Source organism: Mustela nigripes, chromosome 6 (assembly GCF_022355385.1).
Source record: "Mustela nigripes isolate SB6536 chromosome 6, MUSNIG.SB6536, whole genome shotgun sequence".
Lineage (NCBI taxonomy): Eukaryota > Metazoa > Chordata > Mammalia > Carnivora > Mustelidae > Mustela > Mustela nigripes.
Genome location: NC_081562.1, coordinates 23,932,310 through 23,956,220, shown reverse-complemented (window position 1 = coordinate 23,956,220; position 23,911 = coordinate 23,932,310). Strand labels below are relative to the sequence as shown.

General features: G+C 36.8%; 1 protein-coding gene across 1 annotated transcript in view; it reads left to right on the top strand.

The window, feature by feature from the left end:
* Nucleotides 1-23,911, top strand: part of CFAP54 (cilia and flagella associated protein 54) — a 302,579-nt gene that overhangs the window by 193,323 nt on the left and 85,345 nt on the right. Inside the window, exons 47-52 of the mRNA XM_059402309.1 lie at nt 1,609-1,731; nt 5,538-5,591; nt 10,482-10,689; nt 13,143-13,222; nt 14,760-14,929; nt 22,287-22,392. Of these exons, the coding sequence (XP_059258292.1) occupies nt 1,609-1,731; nt 5,538-5,591; nt 10,482-10,689; nt 13,143-13,222; nt 14,760-14,929; nt 22,287-22,392 (741 nt within the window). The remainder of the gene's footprint in view (nt 1-1,608; nt 1,732-5,537; nt 5,592-10,481; nt 10,690-13,142; nt 13,223-14,759; nt 14,930-22,286; nt 22,393-23,911) is intronic.

Here is a 23,911-nt window from a genome sequence, read left to right as displayed (position 1 = left end):
GCGTCTCACCACCAAGATCAGTGGAGATAAACCTCATTATCTCCTACATGGGATAATGAGAAAATGTTCATCTAGAAGTCTAAAAGAGCTCCTATGACTGACTCCTAATGCCTGCTTGGATATTATATGGCCCTAGGGAGGTTAGAGCCCAAGATGTTTTAGGCAAGAACCAAAGTGTGCAACTGAGTAGACAGTTTTCCCTTCTGCGGTGAAAATATTCTCTTAACCTTTTATGCTTCCTATTTCCCCCTAATTTACTAAGCCTCTTTTTATTTCTTTAAAATTTAGATACTCATAAGATTCCTCTGGTAGTACTTAAAGGAAAAGAGATACTAAGTGTATGGGTATGTGTGTATGTGTGAAGATCATATATATATATGATCTTTGTGTGTATGTGTGAAGATCATATATATATATGATCTTTGTCCATTTTGTATTTTATTTCCTGTTTGTACAATTTGCCTTTCTCTATTCTCAACAGTCACTGGAGTTTTCAAAACGTAAGTCAGGTTAGGGACCTGCCCTGTTCAAAACTCTCCAATAACTTCTTATCACACAGAGACTAAAATTCCAAGTTCCCAGTTTGGTCTACAGGCCACCATTCATAACTGCCTCCTAACCCTCTTCCCCCAATCTCCCTATACTCCTGCCACACAGGCTATTTCTTGAGCACCTAAAGACCCCCCCAGCTGCTTCTGCTGCTGCATGACATTTATTTGAGATGGTTCAGCAGATTTTCACGTGTCTCTCTTTCATGTCATTTCCCAATTTTCTCTGGAATATCTTCTTCAGAGAAGTCCTTCTTGACTGGAGCACTGAAAGTAGCATTTTTGTCCGTACCCTTTATCCCTTATAATACTGTGTATATCTTTGTGTATCACTTAAATTAGCTCAATACACATTGCGAAGGGATGTAACATCCAAGAGGGCTTGGTGCATAGGAAGTGCCCAATAAACACATCGAATGAATGAATGACTTTTGTTCAGGAACTTTTCTTCCCATAATTTCCTGATTGAAAGTCCTGCTGGATAATATTCAAAATAACCCATGTACAATTTATAGTTGCCAACTGATTAACTTTAAGGATATGTCTTTAAAACTGACAGAGCACATTAATTATGGATGACAAATGAATATTTGTCTCTGTGTTGATACATCCCAGAGTTCATCTCCTGGTTTGTTTGACTTTCCTCAGAGTATTAGAGAACATCAGTATTTTTGTTTTGTTTTTCTTTTTAACCATAGTTCACCATGGGAACAAAAAAATAAATTCAATCATTTTTTTTTTAACTCTTCAATGCCTGTCATGTTTTTGTGTTTGCTCTGACGAAGTAAGCCACGACTGACAAATGTCCGTTGTTACGAACAGTTGCCTGCTGTTGTTTATTAGCTTTTTGGTCTGTTGCACATGTAAACTGGCTTACACACAAACACATACATCTCAATCTACTGTGTTTACTAAGCATTAATTTATAAGGCATTACCAATTATGTTAAGCAGAAATTTTGGATCTCAGAAAGCTGATGATTTTTCTCTAAAATTGTTATTTTGTAAGTAAAATGGATTTTGTAATTTAAAAATCTCATTTTTCCCCCTTTCCTTTAAAGATTCAGGTTCTTACAGATTTAGGATTTTTTTCTGAAGCCTTTTATGAGATATCCCAGATTTTTTATGGAAAAAACATGCCTTCCTTGGTACCCTCTGGCTGTAAGCATCCTGGAAAAGTAAAGGTAAATCTTCTGCTCTGATTCAAAGCCATTTCTTTACTTTTTGAAGGCAACATTCCTCAGATTTAGGGAATGCTTCCACAAGAGTGTATTTATAAGTCTCTGGTGCTGTAGACTTCTTTGTTAAGCCTGGTTGTTAGCTAACAGTAGGCTCTTACAAGGTTTCATTCGTTTGCAAGGGAAGGATGTCATGTGGGGCAGTACAGCACTGGAGTCCGTTTTTATAATGGAATTCTGTCTCTGTGTTACAGATGGTCTCAGTGGACCTATCAGCCACTACCTCTTAGATTTGGGCATCTGATCTGATAATTTCTGGTTAATGTTGTTTGTCAAAAACGGTCTCTTCTCATGTTTTATTTGGATATTTTGATTTATATAATTTTATACTAGAGTGTTAAACATGCATTGTTCAAATTATATTTATAAATGAGATCATTGAAACATCCTTGAAAATGAATACTGGCATTTATATTTAAATCAGAGGGAGCTTTTATTTTCTTGTTTTGGGTTTCATGAGAATCACTGTGTGATCTTGCAGACGTTTGGACCCTTGTGATCCAGCAGTAAAGGAAATAGGAGGTAACAAGTCAGTTTCCTGGGGAAGCTGTTATGTGTGAGGAGTGACACTGACAGACACAGTACTTACTGGGGGGATTCAAATTTGGAAGGCCTAGAAGAAGTTGGGAAATAGGCTATTAGTCTTGAAAATAACTTGTATAAACTGACATTAAATATACATACATTGCACTCATTACTTCAGTGTATTCCCCTGAAATGTCATTCTTTAATGCTCAGTATGACTGCTACAGCATTATAATTTGTTGTACCAGGATAAGTGTGAGGTTATCGAGAGATAAGCCTAAGTAGGCAATAGCAACTGTGTGTGTATGTGTATGTATATACATCCCCATCTCTATCTCTTTCTGTATCTATCTAGAGAGAAAAGAGTCAGTTGGTTTTTTGCTCATTTTTTTTGGCATGAACTAACTCATCTTTTCACCTGGGTTAAATTAACAGTATTTTCGTGCTTGCTTCTCAGCCAACAGCCTTTCCCTGTTGTAAATAATTTGCATTTTGTTATTAAAACTATATTTAACTCATTTAAATATTTTATCGAGTGCTTACTAAATACAGGCACTATTTTAACCATGGGGTTCAACCAGTAAAAAGATAAATGGAGTTATTGCCTTCCTGGGAGCATGTTACTTGCGGACAGCCCAGTGAAGAAGACAAACGATAAACCTATTAAGCTCATAAATAGGTCAGGTGATGATGTATCATGAGGGACAGTCAGGCTGAGCTGAGGGGATAGAGAATGACCAGGGCAGTGAGTTTTATTCAAAGTGGTTTGGGAAGTCTCTCTAGTAAGGGAGTTTTGAGGGTGAAAGATTTGAGGGAAAAACCTTCCAACTAGGAGGAAGTGCAAGGGTAAAGGTCTTGAGGGGAGATGCCTGCAAAATGTGGTTGAGAAAAACCAAGGAGGCCAAGTGATACCAGTAAAATAGAGAGGAGGAGCAGACAGCAGGACGCAAGAGTTATGGTCCTGTAGGACCTCAGGGCTTGGTGAGGAACCAGTGTTTATTCTAAATAAAATGGAAAACCTCATAGGGTTTTGGGCAGAGGAATGACAGGATAGAGATTACTAGTCAAAGGACCACTTTGCTTGATGTTTGGAGAATAGACCGTGGATGAACATGGGTTTAATAGGAAAACCAGGTAGAAGGTCTTGGCAAATAATCTGAGTGAGACGTGGCAATCATTGGGGTAATAGTGGTGGAAGGAGCGAAAAGTGATCTCCCTGGAGGAGTTGGATCCTAGTAAATTTGGGAGCATTGGGTTAGAGGTTTAAAATCAAGGGACTGGATGAAATCAGCTGGAGCAGAAAGAGAAAAACAGAAGTCAGAGGACTAAATCTTAGGGTCATCCATATTTAGAGCCCAGGAAAATGAGAAGGAAAGAGAAGCCTGTGGGGTAAAATGAGAAACAAGAGAGAGTTTTTTGTGTTTTTTTTGGTGTTTGTTTTTGTTATTTTTGTATTTATTATTTTGTTATTTTTGTTATTGTTTTGTAATTTTTACAGGTAAATTCCAAACTTCACTTTATTAACCAGTCTTCATAAGAGAAAAGTATAGGTCTTTCAATGGATTGAGACTTTAAATTTTGTGTTCTCAAAGTTAATTTGAAACTTTCTAGCTTCACTTGGGAATTTAAAAAATATAATTAAAAGAGGAAACACATTCAGGGTTTATAATTAAAGTAAGTGCCAAAGTTATTAGGCTGGGGGCTAGTTGTTTAAAGAAAGGATTAATTAATTAGATTTTAGTTGAAAAAGAAGTAACTGAAAAAGTCTTATAGATTACTACTGGACTTTTCACAGTAGTGAAATTTTTAAGAAACTCTATCTCTTAACATGATACTCATAATGGGATTCTGCTCTTATCACCAAATCTAAAGTCCAATCATCAATTCTCTTCCAATTATATCACCAAAGGTCTTCCCCCAGATTCAGTTATTTACTTTTCAATGGATTAGAGAAGATGCAAAATATCTTCAAAAGAGGGGGAAAAATGTAACACTTGCCAACACTTTATTCTAGTAAGAGCTGTATGTGATATCTTGGTTTAGAGGTCCCTCAAAACCCTCAGGTCCTAAGATAAGGAACTGCGAAACAAGCGGTATATTTGGGAGGTGATTCCAAGGAGAATGGTGAGTGCGTGGGTAAGTCAGATAGGAAGGGAGGAGAACCGTTGCAGAGCACTAATGAGGTCCCTGCATGGACAGTGGGGCCCTCAGAGAGACCGGGGGAACAATCTTGTGCTTATTGGAATGCCTTATTCCCTGCACTTCCAGCCTCTTCTGAACACTTTTGTGGCCACAGAAAACCCTCAAGCAAAGACATACAGGTACTTTAAGTAGGGTACTGTCCATATGTGAATATCCTATTCACAGAAGCTGCTGGTGATTTCCAGGTGACCAAGGGGTAATGGGTGGGGAATCAGTATTGACATCTTCAAAAAAAGACCTTCCATACCAAAAGGAATGCACCCTGTTCGATGATCCATCTTTTGTGGTGAAAAAATGGAATGTTTCCTAATGTGACATTGTATTTAGAGCCAAACATACAACAGGTCATTCTCAAAAAACAAAAAGAACCACAAAAAGAGTTACTCTGAAAAGTAATTTGATTTTATCTCAAACTGGCAAAGATTCTTCTAAGTGATAATACTCTTATGACTCAGCAATTGTGCTTCCAGGAATCAATCCAAAGAGGATCATTAGAAATACAGGCAAAATAGCTACCCGTGTTACTTAAACTAGGGCTGAATGGCAGAATAGAAATCAGAATTAGTCTGCCTTGATGTCTAACAAAAGGAAAGGAGTTAAGTTATTCTGCTTCATTCATAGGATAGAATATTACCTAGCTATAAAACTGAGGTTTACAAATGACTTAATAGCATGGAAAATGAGTATGATATAATGTTTAATGAAAAGGAATACAAACACATATATATATAAATTTAGAATATGTCAAAAAGAAATTGGTAGTAAAGACATCAAAATATTAACACTGACAACCTAAAAGATGTTGACTTATGTATAATTTTTACTTTCTTCTTTATTCTACACTTGGTTTTCTGACTAGAGTATTACATTTTTTTACGTATACTTTCATGTATTACTTTTACTTTTTCAATAAGAAGTATTGCTTTTACAATAAAAATTATATTTAAAATACTTTTAGAACACAGTAACAGTTTCATATAAAAATGATGTTTTTGTTCCTAATGTTAACTATTATATATTGACAGATATTTCAATCATTTGACTCAGGAAAACCTCTTACTAGTAGAGAAAATATGCAGGTAAGGATAACAATATTTTACAAATGTTGGATATTTAAGAAGTATAATTTTGAGTCATTTCAATCTATTTGGTAGATGTAACCCTTGTTTTTTAAAAAATCTCCTATGTAATATGCTCTTCTATTTCTAATAATGAATGGGGTTTTATCTCCAAATGCTGAGGTCTAAGGTAGAATTGCATCACGCACATCTTGTTTTCCATTTGGGCAAATATCAGTTATTGGTTGTAAATTTTTCAACTATGTATGTGTATTCATTTTGTTTATCTAGCCATGTCAAGTGTCTAATTTTAATATTTATCTTGGTTACCTAAATGAGAATGGCTGACTTCGATTGTAAGAAAAGGATTTTGTGAGTCTTGCTATTACCTCACTTGTTCAATACTATTTTCCCTCACATCCTTTCTCCAGTCTGAGACTGCCTCTCAGTCTCTCCAGTGGTTTTCTTTTTTTCCTTTAGCGAAAATTTAAAAAATTGCAAAAATAAAAAAAATTATTGAGAAATAATTGACATATAACATTGTGTAAACTTAAGGTGTTTGAATAGTTTGATACATTTTCCTACTGCAATATGCTTACCACTGTAGTGCTAGCTAATGGAAGATTTTCATATGACATTTTCACAAGAAACTCCTCTCACATTCCAGTGTCCTTTACAAAGAGAGGACTAGACTGCCCATCTCAGTATGTTTGCTCCTGTCAGTAATTGAATGACTGGGATTTAAGTTTTTGATAACCTAGTAGCATTTAAATATCTTTCTTGTTTGTTTCAAGTTTTGACATAAATTCTAGTTAGTTATCTAGAATTGTAGTAGAATATTAGTTTCAGGAGTAGGATTTAGTGATTCATCACTTACATGTAACACCCAGGGTGCGTGACGAGTGCCCTCCTTAACTCCTGTCATCCCATCCCTCACCCCACCTCCTCTCCAGCAACCCTCAGGGTATTCTCTATAGTTAAGATAAGATAAGTTAAGTTAATGGTTCACCCCTCACACTTCCCTCCCCCTGTTCATCCGTTTTGTTTCTTAATTCCCACCTATGAATGAAATCATATGATATTTGTCTTTCTCTGCTTATTTCACTGAGTATAATACTCTCTAGCTCCACCCACATCATGTAGCATTTAAATATCTTGAAATCATTTTTTAAAACCTTAGGAGTTTCGTCAGTCAATCCACTAGAAAGTGTGAGAACGGAGGAGTGCTAGTGCAGCCATTGTTAAGGGGTTACAGACAGGTAAGGCATTCACACAACCAGGTGTTAGTCAGTGTAGAGAGACAGGTGCACGTCGTTTTAATTTTTTTAAATGCTAGGAAACAGCATTCTGTTTCATTAAGCTATTTGTATTAAATAATTTTGAGAAACATTTCTCAATATTGTTTTAGTTTTGTCTTCCATAATTTTGATAGGCACTATAGCCACATTTTATTAAATGTAATCTTACTACTTTTCCATTATTGTTCATGTTATTCCACAAACTCCGCTTTTAATTATGCTTCAGATGATTCATTGTTTGGCCTTAAAATTTGTTTTGATTTATAAGCAAGTTTGCCTGAAATGAAGGAATCAGTATTAGGAAGATACACATACATATTCACATTTTGTTTCAGTGTTCCAAGACCTTCGGCTGTTTAAGAATATTTATTTCTTTGCAGTTATAAATTCCAGGGCATCCTAAAAAAACTTCTTTAAGGAGGGTTTTTGGGCATAAAAAGAATGTCTGCATGATCATTTCTTTTTAAACAAAAGAGACTGACAGTATAACGGAAAGCTGATTTCTATTAGCTAATTAATTAAAACAGAGCTGTTGGTCTGCTTGAGACTTTTCAGATTACACTTTATATTTTCTGTAAAGGGGGAGAGAAATGAGTGTTAAATAGCACTACTAATTAATCTTCTTTTGATCCTCAAGTGTTTGTGTGTAATTGTCAAGGCTCATTAAGATACTGTTTGCTAGGGAGAAAAAAGAGAAGAGTAAAACCTTTTCCCCTCCTATTACACCCCTAGTTTCTCCCCCTCCCACGATACAGAATGTCTGCCATTTCCCTAGTATGCGTTTGTTGCCTGCTCAGACTTAGTGTTGTTCTATGTCTGGTTCTTCTGCATGTAGTGATTTTCACCCTTTAGAAGAGAGTAGAAAATGAACAATAGCACTAGACCTTTCCACGGCCAATATTGCCTCAAACTCTCCCAAACAATGTGATTTTTCTTCATGTAAGGCAAATAGTTTCTTTCTCTTCTAGAAAAGACAGCCCCAACACATGAAATTATTAATTAACAAATACTGTTAATTCAACACATATTTAGTAAGAGCATATTGTGTGCTCTCATTCTGGTGCTGTCAAAGAAAGATTTCAGTCAGTCAGCAGCAGACAAATTCCAAGCCCTCAGGAAGCTTAAATTTTAGTGGAAAAAATAATAATAAGCCTGATATATAAGTAAACATTATAATTAAGTAAATTATATAGTAAGTTAGAATGTGAGCCATGCTAAGGGAGAGAATAAACCCAGAAGCACATAAGGGGATTGGAAGCAACTTACTGGAGCTAGGTTGGGGCTTGTAATTTTCAATGAGGTAATCAAGTTAGTCTTCACCGACATGGCATTTGTGAATAGGTAAAGGTACAAGTTTAGGAAATCTAGAAGTTTAGGAACCATCTAGGAAGAGAGTGCAGTGAGTACAAAGGCCTTAGGGGCCAGATTGCCTAGCTTGGTGAGGGGCATCTTAGTGTGGCTAAGAGTTGTGGGGATGATACAAAAGCAGTAGGAGACAGGGTCGGAACGGTGAAGGGGGGCCAGTTGGAGAAGAGCCTTGTAGGGTCTTTGTAACTTAGATTCTTCTGAACAGTATGGGAAGCCACTGGAAGGTTTGGAGCAGAGGCGTGGCCTGATCTACCTGTTTAAAGGGATCACTTTAGCTGATCTTTTGAGACTTTGGGGGGCATAAAAAGAATGTCTGCATGATCATTTCAGTGCTCCAGTGCTGTTAATCATATCAGTCAATTAGCAATACAGACAAATTCCCAGCCTTCAGAAGGCTTGTATTTGTGTGTATGTGTGTGTGTGTGTGTGTGTGTGTGTGTGTGTGTGTATGGTTGTGAGGAGGCTAGGAATACAGTTTTAGGCATGTTGATCTTGAGATATCTCCTAGATATTTAAGTGGACTATTTGAGTCAGAAGTTGATTTTACTTTAGAAGAGATATTGGAGCTGGAAAGAAAAACCCAGGATTTCATCAGCATTTAGATGAAACTAAAACCATGAGGCTGTTTAAGATCATCTAAGGGGGAATAAAAGAGATCATCTAAGGGGATGGAGTAAGGAGAGGGAAGAGAATCAAGCCCTGAGGCACTCTGGTGTTAAAAATATAGGAGGAGAAGAAGAAGCAACAAAGACTGAAAAGGAATGACTGACGGGTTAGGAAAGAAACCAAGAGAATGTGGTGATTTGAAAGTTCAGAGAAATATTTTCAAAAAAGAAATTGATTAATAGTGCCGTATTTTGCAGATGATCAAGCTCCATAATTCACTGAGTCTTAAACATGCATCTTTTTTTCACATTTAGTAGCTCTGAAATTAGAATGCATTTTATAGTTGAGGGCATGTGATGGCTTAAAAGATAATGATGTCTTAGATTAAAACTAAAATGGCATATGAGGACTAAGAATTCATTACTGGTCTAAGGTAAGTATAGGCCACTGGTGACCTTGACCAAAGGGTTTCAGTGTATCAAAAGAGTAGGTTTAAAAACAAACGAAAGGAGAGAAATTGGAATTTTGAGAACTCTTCGGATCATTGCTATTAAGGGGAGTGAGAATTTAGGTAGTAGCTGGAGAAGGGAGTCAAGGCAGACAGAGTTTTTGTTTTTTGAAGATGGAAGAGAAGATAGTGTGGCTGTGTGCTGATGAGAATGTCTGCAACAGGGGAACATTTATGATGTAGGAGAGAATGGCTGGGTAGACCAGTGGGGAGAAGATCAATAATCTAAGGGGCAGAAAGGGAGGCAGGGTAATGGGGCAGATGCTTGGGTGGGTGGGAGAATGGAGCTATAGGTCTGTGGATACTACTCTGGTTCAGTTTTCTCTTTTAAGTAGAAGAAGCAAGATCATTAGCTGGGAGGAACATGGGGAGGAAGGGTCAGAATTTCAAAACAGTATAAAAAGGTTGTCTAGGAGAGAGGGAGAGTGTATGGACTAGGAAAATGTAGGATGATGACCAGGTCGTATTGAGGTTTGGTTAGGATTTTAAAGTGGGCTGGCTTAGCCTGACTGCATACTTTCCTTCAGCCTTCTTTAGCTGCAGGTGCACACCTAAAAGGGGTCCAGTGTTGGATTTTACTATGGCTGTTTTGCCAAGAAAGTGTATGTGCACAGGAGAGGGACCAGGGAGTTGATAGAAAGTGTACACAGGGGGAGTCCTAATGACTGAGCTCAGAATCTAAGCTGGGTAGGGAGCATCCTTGTTATTCCTGCTTCCTCTGCTCCTGTCCTAGTACCTCTTATTTACTCAGGTGAAAACAGAACAGCCGGGCATGCATGGCTGATGAACTTTTGTGGGTTCTTTATTTTGATAAAGTGTCCCCTCCCTTGCTCTCAGTACCAGGTTCATTCATGTGACTGAGCTGGGCTCATGAGGCACAGGTTACAAACTGGTGGGGAATGGTGGAAGCACCTGGAACTTCTGGGATTGTTTTGACATTATACGTCTCTTGCGATAGACCTGCCATTTATGGCACCTCGTGTCTATCCTATATTCCATCATCTAATACCAAATGAGGAATGCAAAAGGGGATGAAAACTAATATTACCTGAAAACAGTATTTTACTGATTTCCTTTGTTTTCTTCTTTGTTTCTTTTCTTTTCTTTCTTTCTTTCTTTTTTTTTTTTTAGGCACTTGATGAATTAATAAGTAAAGGATTGCCTCTAATTCTGGTTACAGTTGGCCAACGACATCTCTTAAATAAGTTTTCTTTTGTTAAAGCATACTTCTTAATAAGTGTGGCTGCAACAATAAATTGTGTCCCAGAAAATTCAATGAAAACAATCTACCATGGACTTACTTCTGAGAAGAGTAGAGGAAACCTTCCAAACTTGAAAGGTAATCTTTTGTTTTATTTTTTGCTTGTTTTTTTTTTTCCTCCTTTTTCACCAGCCATTCCCACTCCACTCCTAGTAATCCATATGAACAGTCTAGTATATATTCTTCCATATTTTTCTCTAATCTCAATGACACACAAATGTTAGGTGTATGTATATCCATTTATAAATATCAGTATTCATACACTTTTTCATATATATATGTACAAAATAGGATTTGTCATTGATTTATAAAAAATATATTATACATTTTTTCTGAATCTTGTGTTTTTTATCAGAAAAACTTCACTAAAACCACTTTAAGTCAATTGCTTTGTTTGTTCTGCTATTCTGGTTATATAATATTCTATGCTGTGAATATCTCCTGATTTATTCAACCATTCCATTATTGATGTGCATTCACTGTGTTTCTAGGGAGCCATGCCAAAGTTCTATGTTCTATATATCCATATCATATAGTGTATATTTCTATGGGGTAAGATGCCCATGTATGGGATTTATAGGTCACAATGTATATGTATTTTTCACCTGTATTGGATTTTGCCATAGAATAGTTTGTTTTTCACCATAAGGCATGGTGTTAACTGTTGGTTTTTTATAGATATTCTTTATCAGGCAGGGGAATTTCTTTCTTATTCCTGGTTTGTTGAATGATTTTATTTTAAAAGAGTATTGCATTTTATTAAGTGCTTTTCTTGCATCTATTAAGATGATTATATGTTTTTTTAGTTATGTCATATTAGTCACCATACAGTACATTATTAGTTTTTGATGTAGTATACCATGATTCATTGTTTGCATAAAACACCAAATAAAGAGGCAACACTCCAGAATGGGAGAAGATATATGCAAGTGACACTGCAATGATCTGATCTCCAAGGCCAGAATTTTTAAAAATTCTGATGCTATATTGCAGTAATTGATTTTTTAAAAATATTTTATTTATCTATTTGACTCAGAAAGACATAATGAGAGAGGGAACACAAGCAGGGGGAGTGGGAGACAGAGAAGCAGGCTTTCTGCTGAGCGAGGAGCCCGATGTGGGGCTTGATCCCAGGACCCTGGGATTGTGACCTGAGCTGAAGGCAGCCGCTTAACTAGGGAGCCACGCAGTGTCTAAAGTAATTGATTTTTGAGTGTTTAAACCAGCCTTGCATTCTTGGACTAATTCCCATTTAGTCATGGTGTATAAATTCTTTTTATACGTTGCTGGATTCTGTTTGCTAGTATTTTGAAGATTTTTACATCCTTATTCACAACAGATATTGGTCTGTAGTTTTCATTTCTTGTTGTATCTTTGTCCAGTTTGGATATTGGAATAATACTGTCTCTTTTTAAAATGTAACTTTTATTATTATTTGGGTATGATGAGGCCAACAGGTCAGGAGATTATGGCCATGAAAAACATAGTTTGTTATTTAATCCTCCAAGAAGAAGGGCAGGCTACTACCTAGAAGGACCACACAGAGAAGCACCAGGGTCACCTAGAGGCAAAGAGAGCAGGAGGAAAATGTGGATCAAACTCTTCCTACCATCTCTTATGTTCAGATACCATCTCCCAGGGTGCTTCCATACCTGTCTCCAGGCATTTATTTTTATCGTTTTCTGTCTCTCCCTTATGGGAGAAAAACAAGCCCCAGATCTTTCTGCTGGGACTTTCCCTATTCTTAAGTCTTCTTTCATACTCAGCTGACCTCTCACTCCAGAGCCCCCTAATTTAGGAGAAGAGTCAGATAGGTAGGAGTTGGGAGAAAAGGGGAAGGAAAGTGTGTTCAATTCCATGTTATTTTAGACTTCCTCTTCCCCCTTGACAAAGTTAGTCTCTTTGGATGGGTATTTTTTGTAGTAATTCCCAGTTGTGGTTTTTTTACTCTCTCTCTTCTGTAGTCTAGCAGTCAGGTTTACTAAAGCAGGCAGAGTCTGTGATTTAAATTATCTCAGTTCTCCCTGGCTCAGAATAAGGACAATCTTCAGATCATGGTGGGTATTTTGAGATCCTTGGGAATTGTGGATTGTGCTATTGCAAAAGTCTCACTCTCTGCTCTTAATATGAGATGCTTATGCAAATCAGTAAAACTGACATTTCCAAAATCTTACTGAAATGTTACAAATATCTGGAAGAACCAAAATACTTTGGGGGCCTGAAGGGGTCCTGTGATCCCAGGGGAGGAACTACTACTCTGTTTCAGTAGCCAATAATTTAAAGAATATCACCAAGCATCCTAAAGATCCTTTCAGAATTGTCCGATTTGTTGTAAAAGTCATTCTTAGTCTTTGAATATGTGATATTTAGGGACCATTTGATAAAATAGTGTTTCTAATGATCATTGTGGGCTTTTTAAAATATGAAATTTGTGGATGGTGTCCCAACCGACAATGAGTTTGATAAACTAGAATTAATATATAAGCTAACCACAGATATCCTTAGTTCTTCCAAAATTTTGTGCCTTATAGAGCTAAGTTTAAAGGATGATGGAAGTTCACTTGGTCAGCTTGCAAAGGTGAAAGATGACTTCACTTTTAGGACAGTGAAGGTAAGTTTGGAAATTTTTTCAAATCATACTAAATTGGTTACCAAAACATCCACTATTAAGCCCTGCACAGTCTCTCAGGGTTGTGTTTGCTCTTGGGAGACCAAGTAGCTTTTTTTGCATAAGCGTGGATTGAGGTCAGAGATGGAGTGAACTCCTCATGAGAAAATAAGATGCCCAGAGGTTGTCAGACTTCGACTCTGCAACCTGATTAAAGCACTGTGGAGTATTCCATGCCCTGTTTCACATTTCCTAATGTTAATAGTGATGACAACAGCACCACAAACAGTTACCATTTATTCAGTGCTTACAACATGACAGGCACTTTGCATGATTAATTTTTACAACTCTGTGAGGTGGGCATTAATCATTTTTGAGCTATGTTGTGCTGAACCATGAAAAAATTGAGGCTTAGAAAAAAATTCACTAATGCAATGCAACTAATAAAATACAGATGGTGTTCTTAACAATTATACTAAGCTGCCCTATTACTTATATAATATTTACTGCTCTGTACAAACAAGTATTTAGAGACCTGTTTCTTGAAAGATTGGCTGGTCCCTTTCTCTGCCATACTAAGTTGCTATTTACTATTGATTGTCTATTGTAAAATCTCATTATCTTCAGATTACCAGTTAGGTGACCATAGTTTAACTTGAAATACAGTCAATCCTCATTATTCACAGATTCAGTATTTGCTAATTTGCCTATCTGCTAAAATTTACTTATAACTCCAAAATTGATCCTCATGGCTCATTTGTGGTCATTTGTGAACATCACAGAGCACAGAAAAATTTAAGTTGCCTACATTCCCAGCTGAGTTGGACAAGAAATGCTCTTTTTATTTCTACCCTCATACTGTAAACAAGGGTCCTTTCCATGGTCTATTTATTGTCACATTTTTTTTTCATTTTTATGCTTTTCATTGGTGATTTCACTGTTTGAAATGGCCTCTAATTATAGTGCTGAAATTCTGTTTAGTATTCCTAAATGTAAGAAGGCTGTGATGTGCTTTATGGAGAAAATAAATGTGTTCCATAAGCTCCGGTCAAGCATGGGTTTTATAGCCATTAGCTGTGAATTCAAGGGTAGCGAATTTACCGTATATATTAAATAATGTGTCCTTAAATATAAACACACATTAAACAAAGTAATGTGTGGATCCTTTGGCAAAAGTGTTGTGACCCAAGGCCCACAGGAACTTATCACCATATTTCCTGTAGGAGCAATACTTCAGTATTTGCTAATTCAGTATTTGCAGCCACTTTATAGATGAGTTCCAGTGCTATGAGTAATGATCATTGGCTGTATGTGTAACTGTTACACATGCTTACTCTTGCCATTACTCTCCTTTTCATTTCCTGTTGCCTTTTTCCTGTTTGCTGAGCACTCTTCTCTGATAATTATGTTCAGACTTCCTATCTGGTCTTCCATTTATTGTTGCTTTTCTCAGTACATGAAAAACACCTGGCTGAATAAGAATGTGATATTACTTGTATTATTTCTGAACTTACATGATTACGTGATGCTCTTTATTCAGTTAATTTTACTGTCAGAAGCTGAGGACAGGCTAAACCTCCTTGTGTCAGAGGTGGAGCCTCCAGGCCATCAGAACCTCTCTCAGTGTTCTGCTGGTGAGTTGGAGATTGTGGTGGAGGCCAGGCTTCAGCTGGCTGCAATCGCCCTGCAGAGACATAGGGCAGCATACAGGTGAGTCTTTTCAGGCACAGAAGAGAATTTCTTCCTCACCCTAATTTGTCAAGTATACCTCACTTTTTTAAATTCCATATTAATAGAGCTTACTTGTGTTTTATTTTTCAGGGAAGCTTTCATATAGTATTACCCTTAAAATGACAGTTCTAAACAAAATGACTGCTTTATTAAAGCATACAGCTAAGATGTTTTATATAGAGGATGAGCAAACTAACAGAGCTTTGCTTTTAAATTTTATTTATTTACATATTTATTTTTTATTTTTAAATTTTAACTCCAGTATAGTTAATATTAAAAACAAGCTCTATTATTAAAAAGTAACATTTTCTGAACTATATTTTGCTGAACAATTTAAGAAAGAGTTTTGGGTGGATGATATTTAAATGTTATGCAATTGTTAGTGTCAGAACTTTCATTTGGCTTGTTCATTGATTCATTCATTTACCTAACAAGCATCGATTAACTACTTCATTGTTAGCTCTGATCTAGACACCCAGGGTATAATGATGAATAGAATATAGTTCCTGTATCCAAATGCTGAAAGATATATAAACAATTAAGTGGGATAATAAAAAAATGTATAGACCTATATTTTCAAGAACTTCTCGTATCATTTGCGGTAAATATCTCTGTCATGAGGCCCTCTGATATTTCAGTAATGATTCTTTGAATAATGCACAAATTTATTATCTTACCACTCATTAATTCATTCAAAAAATAATTTTGGGGGCCTACAATATGCTAGCCACTATTCTAAATTCTTGAGATATATAAATATCCCAATACTGGATAGATACTATATAGAAAGATATTTAGCAATATTGAAAACAATCATACTCTCATGGAGTTTTTAAGAGGTAATAAAGGTTGACAGTAAACTGTGAACTTAATAAATAAGTAAATTACATAGTGTGGTCAAAAATGATACATGGTAGGGAGATGTCAGGATTAGAGACGGGGGATGAGGAGGAGCCATCAGTATTGTGTGGTTATAATATAGGGTATGACTCCAATTTGTTGTTCAGTCGCTGAGAGATTTTAAGCCCCACCACTCCCCTTTCTGCCCCACATCTGAGCAGGCAGATAAGAAAGTCCAGCTGCTTTCTTTGTGAGAAAAAGAAGACTACCTGTAGCTTTTTCAAAGGGAAAAATCAATTCAGCAGAAATCTCACTTTGCTCTGATTAGAAACATACAACCATCTCATCAGTGTGAATCTTGACCGAAGTCCATCCCATGATTAACCACATCTAAATTTGATTTCATGCTAAAGCAGTATAGATTTTTGGACATTTATAAATTTTTGTAGTTTCTGAACAGTGATGAAAATCCATATAGTCCATTTAGGAGCAGTGACTCTCAAAATGTGGTCTGCAGATTTCTAGGCGTGTCTCCAAGACCCTTTCAGGGGAACTGTAAGGTCAAAACTATTTTATAACAAAACTAAGATATCATTCACTGTCTTCATTGTGGTGTTATTTGCACTGATGCTGCAAGAACAACAGTAGTAGAACTTCTGGCATCCCACTGTGAATCACAGTAGTGGCATCAAACCATTCTAGTTGTCATTGAATCCTTTACTGCCCCATACTTGCAATTTAAAAAAAAAAAAAAATGCCAGAGCATCTGGGTGGCTCAGTCATTTAAGTGTCTAACTCTTTTGGTCTCACCTTAGGTCTTGATCTTAGGGTTGTGAGTTCAAGCCCTACACTGAGCGCCACACTGGGCTTGGAACCTACTTTAAAGAAAAAGAAAAAGAAAAAGCCTTGTTTCCCTTAAGAATGCCTTTGATGAACCAATAGAATCTGTTACATTTATAAATCCCTATCCTTAAATTTATTTTGAAATTTAAAATTAAAAATAAATATAATTAATTAATTAATTAATTAAATTAAAATATATTAAAAATAAATTTTATTGATTCTATTGGTTCATATTGGAAATATTAAATGGTTCGTTGGTTCATATGGAAATATTAAATGGGAAATACACCTCAAGCATCTTTGCTGCATATCAAAGTCTGGTAGTTGTCTTGGGGAAGAAGACATACGTGACTGAAATGAGAGCTGAACAAGCAGTTTGTTTCATGGAACACCGTTTTTACTTGAAAAAGCAGCTGACAAACTAGTTTTTCAGACTTGGGTGTTTGACAGGTATTTTATTGAAAATGAGCAAAATGAACATGGCACTTCTAGGAAAACAACAAATACTATTTGTTGCTAATGATAAAATATGAATAGGGAAATGAGAATTTTGGGAAATTTCTATTTGTCACCATGAGCTTGACAGTTTTCTAATGCTTATATTTTTCTGATGAGATTGGTGGTAATTAATATTAACAAGCATCATTTTTAAAAATTGTATAAAGAAATGTTTCAACATAAGGGGATTTGGGTAACTTAGGGAGTTATAATACTTTACAAATCACCAGTGGATAACGTTCCAAAATCCTGGTTAACAAGGTAGACCAATAGGTTGTAATGTAAGAGAGGAGGAAATTTCATCAGCATGTGCTATTAACTTTCACATTGTAAGAAGCTTTTAAAAAACTATCACTTGGGGAGGTTCAGTGGGTTAAAGCCTCTGCCTTCAGCTCAGGTCATGATACTGGGGTCCTGAGATGGAGCCCCACATCAGGCTCTCTGCTCAGTGGGGAGACTGCTTCCCTCTCTCCCTGCCTGCTTCTCTGCCTACTTGTGATCTCAGTCAAATAAATAAATAAAATCTTAGAAAAAAACCGATCACTTGTCACATTTTGGTATAGTATCAAAGAAAAATATTCACTATTATTATTAAAAAAATATGAAAATACTCTTCGTATTTCTAACAGCTATCTCTGTGAGGCCTAGCCTTCTTCATATACTTCAGTCAAAACAATATGTCACAACAGACTGCAGAAGCAGATATGAAAGTCTTCTATTAAGTAGATTTTCTCTTATTTAGCCAGACATTAAAGAGATTTGCAAAAATGCAAAATAATGGCATTCTTCTATCTTTGTTGTTTTGGGGAAATATAGATGTTTTTCATAAAAATACATTATGAAATGAACATTAATGGCTTTATTTTTATTTTAAAATTAATTAATAGTAACAGTTAAAGTTCTAATGTGGTAAATATTGATGGAACTCTGGGGATTCTCAATAATTTCTAAGGGTATAAATGAGTGCTGAGATATAAAAGCTTGAGACACACTGATTTAGAGTATTATATTTGTAGCTGTCTTTAAGAATACATTGGTAGTTGATTGATGGTAAATGGGCTTAGCATAATAATGTACCATTTTCCCTTTTGAAGTTTGAAGAGAAGGAATTTTACTAGGTGATTTCTTAATAAAAAATATATGCTTTGTGTCTATACATGTAAATACAATGTCTTTCTCTCTATATATAAAATATATGACTATATGATTTCCTATAGAAGAATATAGAACTCTTTTCTTCAAACTATTTTAGAGAGGAACAGCAGCCCTAGAAAATATTTCTTGTTGTTTATCTTCCTTCTTTCCCCAGCCCTCCACATGTCTTACACCCATGGAAGACATGAGTGAAGGAAGAAGGAAACAAGGAAACAAGAAACTAAAAATCACAAAATGGCCGCAGAAAGGAATGTCATTTTAGAGCTTTAATTTGAAAACCAGATAGACATATGCAAATAATGTGCAAGTATATCAGAATCGCTCCTATTTTAAATACATGAACCTGGCCCTTGGGACAAAACCTGCAAAAACTTTGATGTTATTGCCTTTGTGCAGTGGAGTTGTCATTTGGGGAAGCCTACTGTCAAGATGAATGAGTTTTTCTTATGTGAACTTTACCCCCCACGAGCTTCTGTTTGGGCACTGCTGAGAGTGTTGGACAGTCCCTTTCCCAAATGATGGTTAGCTTGACATTTTATGATACTTCTAATAAAATTATGTGTCAAGGAAATTGAAAGGCACATTCCCTAGGGTGACAGGTAGAGTGAGCTGCATGGATTTTATGAGAACAAACTGACCATTTTTGTCATGAATGTTAATAAGAAATAAATGGGATCAAAGTTATTCCAACTGTATTTCTACTTCTTTTAGGGATGCCTCTCAGAGTCCTATCTTTTTTTTTTTTTTTAAATAAGTTCCTTTCTGTTCTCCTTTATATTTAATTTATTGTCTAAATGGGATAACATTTGAGCCTTTTAATTTTGTGTCAGAATGAAACGTCCTTCCTTGGGGATTCTAGAGTGTTTATAGTGAGTAATCCTCCTACACTTTCTGTCCCTCTGGTGGAGAGCAGAAACTAGAAATTTTCCATTGTGCACCTACGTGGCACCAGGAGGATTAGGACATACTAACATGTTTATATTTTATTCATTAAGTTTTTGGGTTAGCAAGATTCCAAACCTCATACCTCATTTCCCTTAAGTCAGAATTCAGCTTTCAGAACCAGAAGGATGGGGTGGGCACCACATCCTTCTTCCCAGGCCCTCTTGGATCCTTCCTGTGCTAGCCTCTGAAGCTGTGCAGGAAACAGGGGGCCTTCGAAACCAGTGTGTACACTTGAGTATCGGGGAAGGGTGTCAGGGAGAGGAAATTGCATTCCCATATACATACTCAATTCATGTTACATCTTTTGTTGTTTTCTTGCTGTTTATTTAGTTTTATTTAAATAAAAACTAGTAAGGTTATATAATCACAAATCATACCTTAGAAAACATTCTAGAAATAATCTAAACCATTTTAATGACTCCGTAGAATCTTGGGAATTTAAAATTCAGTAATTGCGGGAAGCTTTATATTCTAGTTAATAACATAGAAAAAATTCAGCTTGGTCCCCCCCATAAGCCCTGGCCTACTCAATACACAAAATGAGAACTGCTAGTGTGCACTGAGCATCATCTAGCTGCTAAGCATTCTTATGTTCTAAGCACATCCCATTCTTTAGGTCAACTCTATGAGGGTAGCGACTGTATCTGCCGCCCTTAGATTTGTTCCTTGTCCATAGGAGAACAAGTGTCAAAATAAATACCTCATTTAATCCTTAGAATGATTCCATTTCATGAAGTTTGCAAAGTAGAATTCCAAGCAAAAGGCAGTCAAGGGGACAGAGAGGTCCTTTGTACTGATAAAAGATGTAGTCAACAATGATTATGAAGCCACTATAAACATGGCACCAAAACAAAACCAAAATTGTTAGACCTGTGGAAAGACAGAGGTCATGCTATCAGCAGCAGTGAAGTGTACAGGCTCAGGGGCCAGTTGCCTGGGTTCTAATCCTGCCTCTTCTTTCTAGCTGTGTCACCTTAGGCAAGTCACTTAACATTTCTGTCTCCATTTCCTGATCCTGATTATCAAGTAATGATGACAATAGTATCTACCTTGTAAGTTTGTGGTGCAGGTTCAGTAAATTAATTCACACAAAGCACTTAACACAGTAACTGACAGGTTGTAAACACTCAGTAAATGCCAGTTATTGTTTTTTTAAACGATTGTAGAGAGAGAGAGAAAAAAAAAAAAAAAGAAAATCTCTGTGAACAGAGTATGTGTGTTAGCACAGTGTTTTCAGCTTTTAATACAAAATGCAGACAAAATAGAAGAGGGTTTAAAAATATAATTTAAAAGTTGAGCATATGTACACACTCTGGGAACCTACGAACACTGTACCTTCTCACAAGCATCCATGGACACCTATGAAGCTTTTCATATACTTGGCCAGAAACCTTCGTAACTGACCCATAGGAAGAAGTGTACCGACCACAGTCCAGGGACATGGGAGGCCTATGGAACATATATGGAGGGAGGTGGTAGGATCTGATTTACCTCTTGATGAGGTCGTTGTGGCCACTGTGTGGAGAAAGGACCGCAGGAACAAGAGCCAGAGCAGGAGGCTGGTCAGGAAGTTCCCATTCATGCAGCCTGACAATGATGGTGGCTTGGATGAAGGTGCTAGCACTGGAGGAAGTGAGGAGCTGCTGGCTGGTACCCATATGCTGAAGGTCAAGCTGACAGAACTTGTTGATGGATTGAACATAGAGCATGAATCAGTGAGGGAGCAGTGGTGATCTGGACTCTGCCTCTGGGATGGAAGACAAGGGAAAAGGGGCAGGTTTGGTGTAGGAGGCAAAAGACAGAGGACCTGCTTTTAACCTATTCTGTCAGTTTCCTAGGGCTACCATAACAAAGCACCAAAAACTGGGTGGCTTCAAACAACAGAATTTTACTGTCTCATGACCCTGAAATCAGTGCTCCAAGATCACAGTGTCAGCAGGGCCAGGTTCTGTCTGAAGGCTCTAGAGAAGAAGCTTTCCTTGCTTCTTATACCTTCTGGTATTTGCCCATAATACTTGGTATTCCTTGGCTTGTAAAGGCACCACTCCAGTCATGTGACTCTCTTTTCCCTGTGTGTCTTTATGTCACCTTTCCTCTGTGTATATCTGTCTCTCTGTTCAAATTTTCCCTTATTATACAAACCGGTCATATTGGAATAGTGTCCACCCTAATAACCTCATTTGAACTTGATTATTTCAGATTACCACCATTTTGGGGTACTGAGGGTTAGGGCATCAACATACCTTTTTTTTTTTTTTAAGGTTTTATTTCATTGTTTATTTGGGAGAGAAAAGAGAAAGAAAGAATGCATCTGAATGGGGGGAGGGGCACAGGTAGAGGGAGAGAGGGAATCTCAGGCAGACTTCCCACTGAGCACAGAGCCCAGCATGGGGCTCACTCTTTAGTCCCTGGGTTCCGGACCTGAGTCAAAATCAAGAGTCAGACACTTAACCAACTGACCTACCCAGGCACCCCTTTTCTTTCTTCCTTTTTTTTTTTATTATTTTTCGAGAGGACAGAGTTCAACCTATAACACCTGTTAAATATAATTGTCTATTAACTATCCAAGTGGGGACTTAGGTAGATAGGTATATTGTCCATTTGGCTTTTGCCCATTCTTTCCATGTTATAAAATATTGCTACAGAGCATCTTCAGGTATACGGATTGTTCCGTTTTTGGTTTCATTTTGGAATAGATTTTTAAAAGAACTCTCGGAATATATATCATTAAGATATTTCGAAGAAGTGTGACATCAATTATAAATTGGTTTAAAGTACAGATGAACTTTTATGTATGGAACAACAGGAAGTCAGAAGAATTCCCATCTCCAAGGTTCTGTTTTCTTTGTTTAGTACATTTGCCTTTGGTACTTCTAGATGCTGATTAAGCAATAATTTAGTGTAAGAGTTTCCAAGTGTATAGCTTTAAATAACAAAGTTCTATAACCTTGAAAGGTGGAGAACCACACTGTGATACATATGAAATGTATATGTATTCATTTTGTTAGTGAGATTGTCAGTACTAATAAGATTTAAAATATATTCTCTACTTTAGTGCTGCGATAGTATTTTCTACGCTTAGACTTCTCCAGGATTCAAAACTTTTTAAAAAGAAGGGAGTACAAGATGACACAGAGAATTCCATCTCTCCAAGAGCTTCTGTATGTATGAATTTAATGTTTCTGTTTACAGTACTTACTATATAATAACTGTTGACATGATTATTTGGATGAAATAAAGGGGTAAAGTAGAAAAAACAATGAGTTCAGAGTGAAAAGGTAAGTGTTGAGGCCCCATATATGCTCTTCATTTAGTGGTGTGTTTGGGCAAGTCCCTTAAACTTTAGAAGTTTTTTTAATTAAAAATTTAATTTTTCGGGGCACCTGGGTGGCTCCGTGGGTTAAGGCCTCTGCCTTCGGCTCAGGTCATGATCCCGGGGTCCTGGGATAGAGCCCCTCATTGGGCTCTGTGCTTGGCAGGGAGCCTGCGTCCCCCCGCCCCCTGCCAGCTGCTCTGCCTACTTGTGATCTCTGCCTGTCAAATAAATAAATGAAATCTTTAAAAAAATTTAATTTTTCATTTAAATCTCATTTGTGAACTGATGGAATTTGGATATAATAATCACTAAGGTCTTCCAGTATTCTAGATCACTCCAGTATTCTAGATCTGATTTGTTTAGCAAATAAAGTTGTTTCACTTTATTTGGCTTTTCATTTTACTTTTGAATTTATTACTTTGGCATCACCAGCATGAAACCTGCATTATTTCCTACCTTAGATTTCTCTAGCTAGATTCTTCCACATTTAAGCCCTGAAGTCTGTTTGACAACTGGTGTCACAAATTCTTTGACATTTTATTGGACTTTGACAAGACCAAGTAATTTAATAATAATAAAGGGTTGTTTAGGATTAAAACATAAAGATTCATCACATAGAATCCTTGCTCATTATTTTAAGCTTTACTAATAAAATTGCTAATATCTAGTGTCATTACAAATAAGCAAAACTAATTATCCTAAATAGAAACTCATTTCTTACTATATTAAAAGCAATAAAAATGCTAAAAAGCAAGCTAATTCAAAAATTGACTTAGAGGAATGGTTGCTAGTTGGAGGCTATTTTGCCTCCCAGGGGTTATTTGGCAACATCTGGAGACATTTCAGTTGTTCCAAGTAGAGAGAATGCTCCTGGCATCTAGTGTGTGGAGGTCAGGGATGTTACTAAACATACAATGCCCAGGACAGTCCTCCACAGCTACCCATAGCACTGAGGCTGGAAATCCTGGTTCAGATTAAGTGTCTGCAGTAGTCACAGGAACTTTAGGCACCGAGAGATTAAGGTATGTGCATAGGCCTTTTGTCCTGAATTGCTAATCTAAATCCTTGACTCCTGGAGTACTTGTTGTGTCCATTTCTAGTCACTCTAGTCCATCCTTGAGGCCTCTGTTCACTTCTTACTCTGTTCCCAGTGCTGGCTTACCCTCCTCTTCTGTGCTTCCTACCTGTCTCCCCAAATTCCAGCCTCCAAGTCCTGATGGCTGCTCCTTGATTATTATGTGTTGCCAATTGGTTGGAGCTCTCAGAGGTGCAGAGCGGGAACTTCCTAGAACAAATGGGCATTGTTCTAGATGATTTTAAAGTTTCCAAATGTCTAGTATATGTGCTGCCGAAGCGAGCACAGT